Here is a 15,182-nt window from a genome sequence, read left to right as displayed (position 1 = left end):
CTCAACCCAGCACTCCAGCCGGCAGCTTCTCCCTTCCGTCTCCCGTCCAGGCGTCTGCATCTGATAGGTGCGGGATACGGCCCGTCATTGATCAGGGAAGAGAGCCCACTGAGAGCTATTTTAAATCAAGCTCCAGAAATAGAAGTGGGGATGTTCAATCGTCAGGCTGCTCACAGGAAGGAAAAAATCATGCTTTAAACATATATTTGGAGAATTTTAAACATTAAAAAGAGGAAACCCGAAGATGCTCCAAATTAGAAATTAGGAAACTCAAGGAGACATAGTTTCTTTATGGTCATGAGATTTATGGAAAATAAAATTAAAGGCATCCCATAAATTACTTAATGGATAATGAGTCCTTGCCTGGCTGACTCAGAAATCTGTTTGTTTTGCAAGGACCCTTTGATGAGCTCGCTAGGAGGCCGATGTCTGGCAGACAGCTAAATGCCATAGGTGACCGAAAGTGAACTATTTTCCTTAAGGCGGTCTTAAATTTTGATCAATCTCAGCCTCAAGATCGGGCATGATTGATGTTTCTCCCTTCAAAAATGTACAGACTAGCTCCAAAGCGTCAGCAAGGCGAGGACACCTGGGGTCCCCGGCCCGGGTTTGCCTGGGAGCTGAGGGGTGTGGACTGAAGGGAGGTGGCGTCGCTTGAGGGGCCCGGGCTGTGCTTTCCAGACGGGCCTGCTGCACCATCCCACAGCCATGAGCGGACGTGAGCGGCCCATTCCTTCTTACAGTCCAAAGCCACAGCTTTCGGCAAATCGAACCCCTAGAGGAGTTTTAAATGTGTTTTGAAAAATGAAGTGTCGTGTGAGTAAAGACCCTAAAAATAGCCCGTGATTATTTTGTAGTCGAGCAACAAGTCCTTTGGTATTTCAGGAAGTACTCTAGAACTTCGTTTCTTTATCCTTGAACTTCAATCTTGATTTCCTTTGAAGATGGGTCCCGCAGTGGACCTCGATTTTTGTTACATTGGAGCGCTACAAAGCAGGTCCTCTGTAAAGATCTCCAGCAGGATGGGGCCGCTTCCTAGGGGCCACTGGGCCTCCGAGACGGTCCTCGCTCAGACAAGGCTCCTCGAAACAAAGCCCGATGCGCCCCAACGAAAGGCCTGCTTCGTCCCGAACAAAACCTACAGGCTGGGAGTTCATTTATTCTTGCAGTTCTCGTAGAATGAAGTCTTGTCCGGGACAGATCTCTCAGGTGTCTTTTGTTGAGTTATGTTTGGACTCATCAGAAACACAGCCTCTGGGAGGGGCCCTCAGCCAGCCCTCCTGCAGTTATTTCTGGGGGAATCCGTGACCTCGAGACCCTGTGATCAACTCAGGGCTGCCACCCTTATGCCCTCGGCACGAACAGGGGGGCCAGGGAGAAAAGCTTACGATGGCAGTTCTCAGCCTGGAACAGGCTTCAGCATCACCCCGGTAGGGCTTGTTAAAACACAGCTTGCCGGCCTCACCCCAGAGTTTCTGAGTCAGTACCTCTGGGCGAGGCCTGGGAATCTGCATCCTAATGAGCTCCCAGAGGCCTCTGCTGTGCTAGCCCAGCTGTTATACTTTGTAAATCACAGGGCTAACAATGCTGGGTTTTGAAGATCAAATCATTTATCCCGGGGGCAGATCCTCACTCTCACCCCTGACCTCCTTGGCAAGAAACAGGGTAAGCCAATGCCACCGGCTCTGATTTCCCCTTCCAGGATAATACTGAGATTCCCCATTCAGAGCCTTATTCCTTTCATTTACACTTTGGTCCGTATTACAGTGCAGATGTTCATTGGAGGAGGATCAGGACTTTGTTTGACAGACATTTGTTAAGCATATTCTGAGTTCTGAGGATTTGAAACTAATGGGAGGGTCTGTTACAGACACAGGGCAAAACCTGGGGGCATGCGCTTGGATAAGTCAGTATTTAAGTTCTTGAGAATTAGGGGGTCATACTTAAAAATGATCACCAGGTACTGTTAGAAAGTGGGCTAGGGAGATCAGCAGAGGGGGCGGTGGGGGTTTTCGAGGAGCAGGATTTCAAGACTCAGAGGCCATATCAATGGTCAGCCTGCAAGGCTACGGGCACCGCCTCCTCTCTGAGGGGCTCAGAAAACCAGGACGGGGAAGAACACAAGGTTCCGAATGCCTGAAGGGGACAAGGCGAGGAACCCCGATGAAGAAACCAGGCCAGAGAAATCACTGGGAAGAACTACTTCTGAATTCTGCCTGGGTTCTGCACCGGAAGGAGCTAATTGGGGATAGCATGGATTGGAACATTGGAAATAAAACTGAAGCCTGAGTCAAAAAGAATTGAGAAAAATGGCTGCACGAGCAGAGCATTGGGAGAAATATAAAAGAGAAGGAGCTGGAAAATCATGTAAGTGGGAGACCCTGCTTTCCCAGTGGAGCCCAGAAACCTCTGGGAAAGGTAATAGGTGCCTCGCATATAAGCAGGACCAATGGCAGCATACATGGGACCTTTTTGAGAATGAGAAAAAGGTGCTCCCTCCATTCAGACACATTTTCCGAGGGGCTCCTCTGGGCAGATGAACTAAAACATGCTGCCCACTCCTCCCCACGCCCCCAGAGCGCTGGGGGATGGCCTCCGCCTCCGTGTTTCCAGCAAGCCCTCAAACCAAGGGGGCTTCCCGACAATGCTTCCCGAATACTTGGGTACGCATCACATCCAGGGTCACTGCCGGGGCCCCAGAGTGTCTGATGCATTTCTGGGTTGGTAGCAACTGAAGGAAGAAAGCAGGGACCGGTGAGGCTTTTGTAAGAACCCTGTGGGATTGGTACTTGGGGAAACTTCTCTGTGGGTTCTCTTCGGGTGCAGAACCAATCAGTCTGAGGACCGAGGGATGCTCCAGATACGTGGCCCCCAGGACCCCATTCTGTCAGTTCCTTTGATCTCAAATCCACTGTCCTGCTTTTGGCATCTGTGCATCTGCAAAAGCCATAAGCCTGGCCGTTGATACAGAATCCTGAAACAGAATTATTCAATAAATATTTATCGAGTAGCTCCTCCTTTCGCCTTGCATGAGGACAGCATGTCATTGTTTACAAAGTATTTTCTGTTTCCTCGGTCCTCTGTCCTCCATGGCAGCAACCATGTCATGTAGTTAGGAATTGTTATCCACATTTTACAGATAAAGGGACTGGATCTCAAAGAAACCGACTTACCCAAGGTCGCATGAAGGAACCTTGGCAAAATGAGGCTAGAAGCTGGCTCATAAGGCAGGGTACTTCCCACCACTCCATTACCTTCTGTGTTGGCTTGGAGAAAAAAAATGCAAACGCTCCTAAGACGTTCCCACTAATAGAAATCTAACGGGAGCTACATATTGCTCTGAATTCTGGAGGGGATAAAGAGAAGCCAAGTGAGTTTAATTTTCATAGTAACATTTAATCCAGTGAGTTAAAATATTAGCAACTCACGTTGTAGTAAATATGAAACAATATTAACGGGACATTTTCACATTATTTTTTGTATGAAGGATGTGAAAGCAGTGTGAATTTCACATGTAAAGCACAACTCAGGAGCTGATTTCATTGGAAATTCTGGATATGTATTTAGGTCTCATAAAATATACAACTGAAAAGTAGATTTAGGTACTTGAGTCAATCCAAGCACACTTGGAAGTTTTCCAGTCACTAAACTAAGGATCAATGTTTAAGTTAAATTTACATTAATTAAGAATAAATAAAAAATTGAAATTTAGTTCCTCAGTGGCACTAGCCACCTTTCAAGTGTTCAGAAGCCACACAGAGCTGGTGGCCTCCTTACTGGAGAGCGAAGCCTCAACGTGTCACCCTTCTCCAGGGAATCTGTAGTCTGGTAGATCCAATACGGATTTTGGTCTGTGTGTTAGCAGAGTTTAGTCTTGTGTCAAAAGTTGGTTTCTTCCATCCTTACCCATCACTGGCCTGGCCACCTCCTCTGGTGGCCTTCCTTAACCTCCTTCAAATCTGCTCTCTCTCCCCCTTGTTCCGCAAGTACCTGCTCGTACCCATTCCAGAAGATGGAGGCGGTGATGGCCTAAGGGAGACAGTGTCTTTGACAACAGTAGCTCTGTAACTTTTAGGATAGAAACCGAGCAAGGGGAAGAAGGAGGGTATTCATGAGAAGACAGCAATATTGTTAGGTACAATATAGTGTACTTCCGTTTCCTTCTGGAAGGTCACAGGACTCTGGCCATCCGAAAGCATGGCTCCACTGGTTTTATTTAATTTATTTTATTTATTTATTTATTTGACAGACAGAGATCACAAGTAGACAGAGAAAGAGGAGGAAGCAGGCTCCCTGCTGAGCAGAGAGCCCAATGCGGGGGCTCCATCCCGGGACCCTGGGATCATGACCTGAGCCAAAGGCAGAGGCTTTAACCCACTGAACCACCCAGATGCCCCAGCTCCACTGGTTTTAAAAGCAAGTTCACCTCCCTAAATCCTGACCCGCTAAATTCTAGTTGGATTTTCATAGTCACTAGAAATGGCAATCGATTTTTTCCCGGGAAAATAATACTTTCTTACCCAAAAGTATAAGCAAATGGCCACCCCATTCACTGGACTGAGTTGAAAGCCTTGTTCCTGCGTGGTTTTGAGGAATACTTGAGTCATTACTCATTTACCTTCTGTGCATAAATACGTGTTTGCCTAGTTCTTTCCCTACACCTGAAGCCATGGCCAAGGTTGGTGCTGCCTTGGGGGTGAGTTCTCCTGCATCTTTGTTGTCCTGGAATATCAGACCCTGGTCCATAGGTCTCAGGGGCTCTATGAAATATTGTGTAACTTGAACTCGATGGGGCCACCCTATCATTTGAAACCTCATTAGTAGTCCCTTGGCTCCACGAAATCCCCAGGCAGGAATGTTTTCTTTCCCTTGCTTCCCTCCTCCTTTGTTCTCCGCAGGGGTTGGTAATGGGGGTTGAGGTAATGAGGGTGCAGGTCCAGGCTGGTCTGCGAAACCTGACCCAGAGTAAATTTGGTTATTAAACTCCTCTTCTTGAACTGCCTAGTTAAGCGAGTTGATGTTCGCTGCTGGGAACACAACGCTGCCGAACAGACAAGCAGGAGCCTGCCTGTCCCCTCAAATATTTTACACGCGGAGTTAGGTATGTGTCATAGCTCCCGAGCTTGCCAATTTCCTTAAATGCACATACAGTTATTACTCATTCAAACACTTCTGCTAACAAGTAAAAAAGTCCTGGGATGAAGTAGCGTTTCCTACTAGTCCCAAGAGGTGTCCTGCTAAATAAATGTTCTATGATCAGATAAGCTTGAGAGATGCCATTGTTTCTCTTCCCCTGTTAGAGACTCACTGGAGAGCAGACGAAAAGAAAACAAAACAAAACCCTATGGCAAGGAAGCCCGTTCGGCCCGGTTTACCTGGAATTAACGAAACCTAATTACCATGAGACCTACTTTTTCAGGGAACATTTCTGAGCCGTGCAAAAATTATTACTGCCTGAATGTATTTGTACATGCTGATTTTAAATAATCGACTTCCAGTTTCCATTAAGTTCTTATTTAAAATTTTTTAGAAGGACATCAAGGCGAGGTATGCGTTGAAAGTAGCTTGTAGCACGTAAAATTTATGAAAGTGATCGGTGTCTGATATTCAGTCTTTTATGCTTCCTGAACCCAGCCGTGTTAAATTTCTAATATTTTAATGGCTCTGTAGTCCTTGAAAATATTAAAAACAATGAAATATAGTGATTTCAGAAATTTGAATTTACTAATTATATATTTTAAAGGTTTTATTTATTTATTTGACAAAAAGAGAGAGAGAGATCACAAGCAGGGAAAGAAGCAGGCAGAGAGAGAGGGGGAAGCAGGCTCCCCGCTGAGCAGAGAGCCCAATGCGGGACTCGATTCCAGGACCCCAGGATCATGACCTGAGCCAAAGGCAGAGGCTTTAACCCACTGAGCCACCCAGGTGCCCCTACTAATTACATTTTTGTTGTAGGAATGTGATTTAACTCCAGCATTCCCCACAATGGAGTAGACTGTGACTCCATTAGAACCTAAACCGAACTAAGCTAAATCTAGTTTGCATTCATCCCTTGAGTCAATGAGGCGGTCATCAGTGAAATCGGTCAGTAAATATTTTTTGAGGCCCTAATGGCCATGAACTAAGGCACCAGGGACATGGAAATGACAAATACAAATAGTCCTTACCCTCTGAGTGCATACAGGGTAGAGGGGAATTCTAACGTGAAGGAAGTACTAACAGCAGAGAGGAAGCCTGAGATACCTAAAAATAAATACTAGGAGGCTTCTACCAGATCCATTTCTAAGTTCAAATCTCTGTAAACCGGAAAGGATGTAAGGGATAAGGAGTTCATGCTTCATTCAAAATGCCAATACCCGTATTATATAGGAGAGACACATCCCGAATGATTGTTGATAGCTTTCCAACAATAAAATCAATGGCCTAAATGTGAAATTAATCGGAAGCCACGGTTTGAATACACTGTTTTGGCAATGAGGCACATTAGATGGGATTGTTTCGGAATGCCTAATTATTGTGTCTGCCACACTCATGTGTTTGAGTCATTCCTAACTTTTGGACTGCTGCCTAGATCATTTCTGCAATACGGTTGCAGTTGCGTATTCTCTCTCTCTTTCTCTCTCTGTGTGTGTGTGTGTGTGTGTGTGTGTCTCTAATGCATAACTTTCTTCACTAGCCTCTAAGCTCAAAGCTCGAAACTGCACTTTTGCAAATTCTAGATAAGAGCTGAAAACAGTTTAAAGTGTCAGTTCTACCGAGTTTGGGTGTAAGTTGATGTTTTCTTTGTGTTCTGCAGGTTTCGTGATTTAAAAGTGCCTGCGCGAAGTCACTTTTGCTGGAAGCTGCAGCTCGAGCTCTTGTGGCGTTCAAATCATTCTTCCGTCAAAGACACGTTACCCTGACCTTACAGTGGATGAAGATACCTCAATTGTCTGACTTTGCCAACTGCTTGATTTCAAAATTTGGGAAGGTTGGGAGGAAGGAGAAGTCCTGCCAAGATCTGAGCGTCTAGGTGGCTTATTTTCCAGCACCGTCAAGAGCGGTGAGCGTCAGAACTGAATATTCTCCCAAGGAGTGCCATGATCTTGAAGTCACTTTATTAAAAACAGTTGTGTCTGCAGATCGGTCAAGAGACTCGGACGTTTGCAGCCGGAGATGACACTGCGCGTGCTTCTGCTGCGGCCCGCAGTCTTCAGGTGGGGCATATTGATTGATGAGTAACTGACCGCCGACAAATCCCTTCCTCACCGCTTCCTGGGTTGGACTTCACTAAGCAATTTATCACTTACCTTCAGACGCACATGTGGGGTTTTTCACAACAGTAGTTTCAGAATCATTGGGACCTGGATTGATTTCATCATTTGACGGAAACGAGCAGAGTCCCCGGCGCTTGAGCACCATGGCCTTGAACGTGGCCCCTGTCAGAGACACAAAATGGCTGACGTTAGAGGTCTGCAGGCAGTTCCAGAGGGGCACCTGCTCCCGCTCTGATGAGGAGTGCAAATTTGCTCACCCCCCCAAGAGCTGCCAGGTGGAGAACGGAAGAGTCATTGCCTGCTTTGATTCCCTCAAGGTAAGGGGATGCATTTTCTAGGTCACGTCAATGGCACATTGGGTTTCCCAATGGTCTGTCTTCCATGGTACTTGTATGGGAGTTCTACAGTTGTTTCTAGGTTCTGTTTTCTTGTTTGTGTTGACTATTTGAGAGACTTTCACCCACTTTTTTTTTTATACTAGGCATACATAAATTTTTCACAGACCAATGTTTAAATTAAAAATACATGATGGTATATTTTGGGCCTGGTATGACATTCATGTACCCAAGAGTTTTAAATCAAAGTCTGGCTTGTGACAACTGAAGATAAATATTTTATTAACGTTTGATCTTCTGGAGGTTATATAAAGGTGAAGAAATTGAATGTGTCACTTTTATGTGCCAGTTAATCTGCTTCTCCTCTCGAAGAATTCTCTACTCTTGTGGCTTTCTTTCCTGACCAAGGGCTTCCTGAAATACTTCTTAATAGGTTGTTCATTCTCTTTGGCAGTTTGTCATGGCTAAAAGAAATTTTTGAGTCACCCTCAATACTCCCGAGAACCCACTATGTGTAAGTTAACCATCTCAGAAGAAATGAATGTGATTCAAGATGGCATCCTTGAGCTCACTGTCTGGGAGGGAAAATACAGCATGTTAGCAAATTAACTATAATACTAGGCAGAAAGGGACACGTGCCTTAAGGGAGAAAGAGACCTCTGTGGGGATCCATAGAAGGGAAAGCTAGCTTCTGGCTGGCCATTTCAAGAAATTTTTTAGGAGATTGTAAGAGCCTAAGTATATACTGAGTCTGGTGGGACTTGGGATTGTAGAAAGAGAATTATAATGAAATATCTCATTGAAGGAAATAGGGGTGACTTAACCCATAATTCTTTGAGGTTTATTTTGCCCTAAAATATGGTTTCTCTGAATCTTAAGTTGTCTAAGACAGTTCTAATAAGATACATGGTCTAAAAAGAGCTTAAGGTTTACATGTCTGTAAAACTTCATATAAATAAGCTTACCAAAGAGTTAAAAAAAAGAAGTTTATCCGTGCTCTTGGGAAAACTCATGCTGTGGGTTTATAAAATAGTGATGTTAGCCTCTTCTTGGATATCGAAAGGTTGGGTATGTTTGGGGGATGATTTCTATCTTGAAGTAAGAAGTTACATCTTATGATATTTGTAAGTCAAAACTGAAATATGATTTCATATACTTAGGTATGTCTTAAAGGGAAAATGAGTCTATACACTAAAAGCAGAAGGATACATTTATAGACCAAGAGAAGTCTTTTAAGGGTTAAAATCTTAAAAATTAAATAGGCTATTTATCTCAATAACTACCCCTATTTTACTACTTTTCACATAAAAAGTTTATTAGATTAGACTTTAAAAGTATGAATTATTTTTCTACACAGAAATAAATAGATGGATAAATCATAGTTACATAAAATATAACAGTATAAGCACATTTTTATATTAGTATTTATTTTGCTTTTAGTCAAACAAGTAAACTAAGTATGTATTTGCTTCTGTGGTTGTCACCAATGGAAACATCCACTATAAAAAGTAGTGTAGATTAAAAACTAGATCATAAGAACTTCAAGATGTGGAAACAGGTCAGAGATGAGAAATTAATTTTCCAGAGCATCCCCCTTCCTTTGTTGTATTAATCCAAACCTTCTTTTGTTGCCTATTTACTATGAAGCTAACGTTTTAGGATTAAAACTTCCAATTCTTTAAACTAGTTAAGGAAATATGAGGGAGATATACCCAGTGTATCAAGGCTAAATATTTCTTGAATGTCAAGAAAACAACAAGTTCCATTTCCTTCTAATTTATCAACTCCCTGTGGATTCACCCAGGACCACAATTGTTTGAGGATTCCAACCTATAGAGAAAGGATCCAGAACAGTTATGTTTAGCATGAAAACATGAACAAAGCCATGAAAATGTGGAGCTTTAAAGATCATTTTCCAGAGTGTCTAGTAGAATCATTGTCAAGTGTTGAAGCAAAATTACATATTGCCTTAAGTTACCCGATCCCTTTGATAGTATAAATTTTCAGATTATTCAGTTTGAGTGTGATGTTATTTATTTTTAAAGTAGTCACAAGGTAAAGAATGTGAGAGGAGTCCACAGCCAGAAGAATAAGACAGACCCAAGAATCAGACCTGACCACTTCCCCACTTTGGGTGGGTCACTCCCTTCTTAGTTCTTGTCTCATGGGTAAAATGAGGATATTCGCCAGTGAAATTGGCTTGAGCATGTGCAACCCCCAGCACCATGCTGGCCCAATCACCTTGCAAGGTGGTTGTAAGAATTACGAGTTCTTACAGTGAGGACAGGTAAATAAAAAAGATAGTCAAGAATAGTAGCTAATAAGAAAAATTATGACAATAGACATACTTAAGCTGTTTAATCTTATTTACTCTTTTAAATAAGACCACGTCACTCAGTGGAACAAGCCTAAGACAGAAGTGCAAGGTTTGAATGAACTCTGGCTGGTTACAGGCAAATTATTGAGATAAATTACTATACCTCCTTGACCTCAGTTTCCTTTTATTTAAAATTGTTGTAATATTTCCAACTTCAGAAGGTTACTAAAAAGACTCACAGGCCTAAGATGTGAGAGATGCCTAACATAGGGCAAGACATGGTGGGGAATAGTCATGGTAGTTATTTTCCCTTCTTAATAGTATCACAGCATAGACAGTGATTTTGTTGACTGGCTTTATAGCCAAGATGTGTCCAACCTATAAAGCGTCTAACTCTATATGTGTCCAAACTCTTAAGAATCTTTGGTATGAGTGCTAACAGCTCAGTGATGCAAATTAGTCATGACATTACAAGAAATCAAGTTTGAAGCAGGCATTATTTTTGTTGTTATTATTTGCTACAAGGTATTTTCTCAAACACTGTGGAATACCTTTATGCACAAATATAGATTAAGAGGAAACTGTGTCGGCATATCAGTATAGAGACTGGTCTAGTGCAAACCCAAGTTATTCCTTGTTTTGTTTTATTTTTTGTTATGAGTCATTTGCATCTATGAGTAAATGTCCATAAATACATACTAAACAAATTTGAGGGTGGTTAGACAAGAGATTTGCTGAGGCTTTTGTGAACAGAATTGTACGTACATAAATACTTTCATAAAAGAGGATTCGGAAAATTGAGCAGAGCTCTTATGACAACTGGACTTTATTCCCAACTGTTACCTTTTTGCAGTTTAACTGAAACCCCTGAGCATGCATGGCATTTGTGATATTTTTTTTTTAACAGTGGATTTGCTTACATTTTTTTCCAAAAGGCCAGAACATTCTGGAACATTGTGTTTTACAAGCTAGGTTAACTTGACAAAATGCAAATTGCTTCGTGAGCAGTTAACTTCCCTGCAGCCTTGACCAACCCTATCTCTGTGCCTTTATAATCCAGGAAACAGTCGCCCTCACGGTTGAGATGTTTAAGATTTTTCTTTCCAGGTTCTTTTCCCTGTAATGGAGAGAGGAACTAATCTGGCTTGTTTTGCAAATTGAAACATCCAGAAAGGAATAAATGAATTAGCTGTAATGCTTTTTGAGATGAAAGATTTGGGTATTTACCACTTGATGAAGTATTTAATATATTTACTTCAACATGTTAATTCAGACTGAATTTAAGAAAGGAAACAATTTTTTAAATCACGTTGCTAGTTTTGACAAAACAGAAGCAAAAAACACTCCTAGAGTTATTTGGGGAAATTGTTTAGACTTTACATAATAAAAATTCCTTCAAAGACAGCTTGATTCTTTTAACACCTGAATGAGATGATGTCACTCCCCCACTGAAGGCCTTCCAGTGGCTTCTGATCTCACCTGAATAAAGACCAATCCTTAGGAAAGCCGTTTAGGCCCAAGGAGACCTGCTTCTCACCCCCAGTAACCTGACTACAGTCCTACCCCTGTCCCCTCATCTACCCCACCTCCTTGCCATTTCCCTGGACGTACCCACTAGGTTTCCACCTGAGGGTGTTAGTATTTGCTCTTTGCTCTGCCTGGAATATTCTTGCCTCCGTTGTATGAGCAGCTTGTTCCTCATTCCCTTCAGGCTTCTGATCAAAAATGCCAATGGTGAAGCCTTTCTGCTTACCTTATTTCAAATAGTTATTTCCCTACTACTGTCATTCTATTTCCTCATCATCTTGCTTTACTCTTCTCCCTAACAATGATCACCTTCTGATAAACCATATCCATACTTAGTTTTTGTTCATTATCTGCGTCCGCTCCATTCTGCTAGAATGTAAGCTCCATATAGATGAGGACTGTATCTTTTTTGACTACTGTTGTATCCCCAGAGCCTAGAACAGTGTTTCATACACATTAGATGCTCAGTAAATAATGTTGAACGATAGAGAGTGTTTATCAGGAAAGTATTCAAGCCTCTCAGATAGGGCTTCCATAATACTACTGTACAGTAGGGTGCATTTCTCAACATAGTCTACATGACCAGCACCTCCTGGAGTTGTGCAGTGCACAACCTGCACAGTCATGTGCTTTGCCCCCACTCTCAATATCTCAGTAGATCTCAAAATGAGGGAGCTCTGTGCAGGAATTGGAGACACAAGTACGACTCTGGAAGTGTAATACACCATTGGAAAATTGACAAGTAAATTATTTCACTTTCTCTGAAGCTACATATGATGCAGAAACTGCTTTTTAATGTTCTTTCTTTGGTGCTAAGTTTCAAAAATGGAAAAAAAAATTAGATCCTGCTCAAGTTATTTACAGGATGCTGGCTGTAAGTTGGCTGGTGGCAAATAAAATTTTAGACTTCATATGTATGGGTGAAAATTTTAAAATTGAAAATGATAGGTGACCATTTTGGACAGTTCATAAAAACATACTAAAAAATGTATGTCATTGGCCTTGACCTTAACTACATGTTCTTGAATTGCTTTCAAATAAAGGGAAATTCTTCGTAGAAATTGTTTGAGTGTTGGGACACCTGGGTGGCTCAGTCGGTTAAGCGGCTGCCTTTGGCTCAGGTCATGATCCCAGCGTCCTGGGATCAGGTCCAACATTCGGCTCCTCGCTCAGCTCCGGAGCCTGCTTCTCCCTCTGCCTCCATCTGCCTCTGCTCACTTGCTCTCTCTCTCTCTTCTCTCTCTCGGACAAATAAATAAAATCTTAAAAAAAAAAAAAAAAAAAGAAAGAAAGAAAGAAATTGCTTGAGTGTTTTTAAAAATACATGCTCAATTCTGGCCTGATTTGAAAATATAATCTCAGTCATTATTTCCTTACCAATAGAAATCTCTGTAGTCTTATAGAGCCCACTATCTGCCAGGCATTTTTCTTTTCACACCTTATCAGTTCCTTCCAACAACTCTGTGAGGTAAATATTATCCACCCAACTATTGTAGCTGTGGATGCAGATTCAAAGTTGTAAGTGACTCATATGTAACTTACAGATGGTAGGGAAGGGACCTACCTGGAGGTAAGTGTGACTCCGAAGCTGCCACCACCCTTTCCCGCCTCCTAACTCATTTTATAGAATAAATCATTGGTCTCACGAATTCTAAGTCTCCTAATATCTTAAGAATATTCATGTTTAACAAGCTTAGCATATTGAAGTGTCAAAAACATTTTAAATAGAAGCCCCCAGGAATAAACCAGTTTAGGTACTAAAAAACTAAATATTTGAAAAAGAGAGAAAGCAAGGCACATATATTTATTTATATTTGTATTTGTTTACAAACATTATACCATCACTAACTAGGTCTCTGTAACAAGGGTGGTGTGGCTCCATGATGTTGGTGTGTGTGTGCATGCCCATGTGATTCTGATTTGGGGTATTATGATAAAGGGCAGGACAGATACTACTCTTGGACCCACCAGTTCTACTTCCGGCATAAGAGGTCCATTTCCCTGTTATCCGACTTCTGCCCTCCAGGGCAAATCAGCCACTCGCCCCTTCCTGACATTATTCAGACGTCCATGTAACAGTTTATACCCCTGAGTGTGTGTCCCCGTATAAGCCCGTAAGCTTCCTAAAGGTAGGATTGCGTCTTACTCATCTCTGTGTCCAGGCACCTAGCATGGCATCTGGCACGTAGCAGAAAGGCGAGAATAGCCATTCACAGAATGCATAAATTAACAAAGCCATCCCCACAGCTTTTCAAAAGAGACTTAGGGATGATCATCAGTGAACTTCAGATCCCAAACGTCTCTGCATGGCTGTTGATCATTGTCTTCAATGTCTCTGTTTCGTTCTGTAAGCTGGCCAGCCCCCGCTTTGCAGTTCTCTCCTGCTTTTCCCCACTTCCCCATGGTACACCCCTAGGTCTTCTGTCACCGCATCCTTCCTTCCTGTTTCACCTCTAGTGTGGCCTCTTGCTCTCCTTGCTCCTCTGTGTGGATACTGGCCAAGGCTCAGTGTTGGCCCTTCCTAGTCAGCTTGGTGATCAGTTCTGAAAGGGGGTCTGCAGCTCAGCATTCAGTTCCCACCTCTGTGCTCATCCATCACCATTCTGGGTGTATGCCTTTTCCTGCCAACCCTCTGGCTCCAGACGCCCACCAAACACCCCATATGCATGGTCCATACTCACCTGTGGTTGCACGTATCTAAATCCAGACTCTTCATCCTGTCCCCACCCCCAGTCATCAGCCCACTCCATCCCCACACCCTGTTCCCCAGGCACAAAACCTTAGCTTGATCCTGACCACCACGCTGAGGGTCCTCAGGCTTTCTTTTTCCTTCTTGTTTCGGTTGTAGAGAAGTATAGTATCTTTAAGAATGAATAAAAACTACAGAATTTTCCCCCAAATACAGACTATTGTAACAAATCTCAAGATCTCAAGGGTTTTATGTTGGCCTCTAGAAACTCTCTATGGACTGCAAGTTAAGAAACTCTCATCTACAGAGCTGACCCATACATGAAAGGGGGCACAGGAAGACCAGAGGGTCATTAAAGATGCTTTTTTGTTATTTCTCTGGGGCCAAGATTAGTACCTGATACCCCCTGATACTCAAGATATTTCTATGCTAAGGAAGAGTTTACCTCTATCTTCTGGAACAAGAGGAGGGCCATTGCTCCCGTGAAGGGCAGTTGGAACCCATTTAAGTTCTCGAGTGTCCTGCTTAGCGATAGCACCTATGTGGTGGGTATGAGTGATGTCACCTTCCTGGGGACACAGCATCTACCATCGAGAAACCTGCATTCGAACTTGTCTAAAATTAAGAGTTAGACAAAATAATCTCTGTATTCATTTCCTAGGGCTGTCATAACAAATTACCAAAGACGGGGCAGCTTAACACAACAGAAATATATCTTCTGTCAGTTCTGGGAGCTGCAAGTCCAGTCAAGCGTTGGCAAGACCATGTTCCCCATGACACTTCTTCCAGTTTCTGGAAACTCAGTGTTCTCTGGCTTGTGGCAACACACCTCCAATCTCTGCCTGCAGCTTCAGACGTTTCTTCCCATGCGTCTCTCTTCGCATGGTCGTCCCTCTGAGCCTGTGTCTAAATTTCCTCTTCTTACAAGGACAACAGTTACATTAGGTTAGGGCTCCCCTTTTCTGGTAGGACCTCATCTTCATTAGCCATAAATATCTGCCATGACCCTACTTCCAAATCAGGTCACCTTCTGGGGAATAGGGGTTCATCCTTCAATT

The 15,182-nt window shown here is 42.8% G+C and overlaps 1 protein-coding gene across 8 annotated transcripts in view; it reads left to right on the top strand.

Annotated features, from left to right (window-relative positions):
- The window catches only part of MBNL2 (muscleblind like splicing regulator 2), a 157,269-nt gene that overhangs the window by 40,730 nt on the left and 101,357 nt on the right, over positions 1–15,182 (top strand). For all 8 annotated transcript variants that reach the window (XM_059144490.1, XM_059144493.1, XM_059144488.1 and 5 more), the window contains exon 2: positions 6,797–7,573. In XM_059144490.1, coding sequence (XP_059000473.1) covers positions 7,400–7,573 — 174 coding nt within the window. In that variant the 5' untranslated portion in view covers positions 6,797–7,399. The remainder of the gene's footprint in view (positions 1–6,796; positions 7,574–15,182) is intronic.

This window comes from Mustela lutreola, chromosome 13, assembly GCF_030435805.1.
Source record: "Mustela lutreola isolate mMusLut2 chromosome 13, mMusLut2.pri, whole genome shotgun sequence".
Taxonomy (NCBI): Eukaryota; Metazoa; Chordata; class Mammalia; order Carnivora; family Mustelidae; genus Mustela; species Mustela lutreola.
Note: the sequence above shows the minus strand (reverse complement) of the source record. Positions and strands in the feature narration are given on the sequence as shown.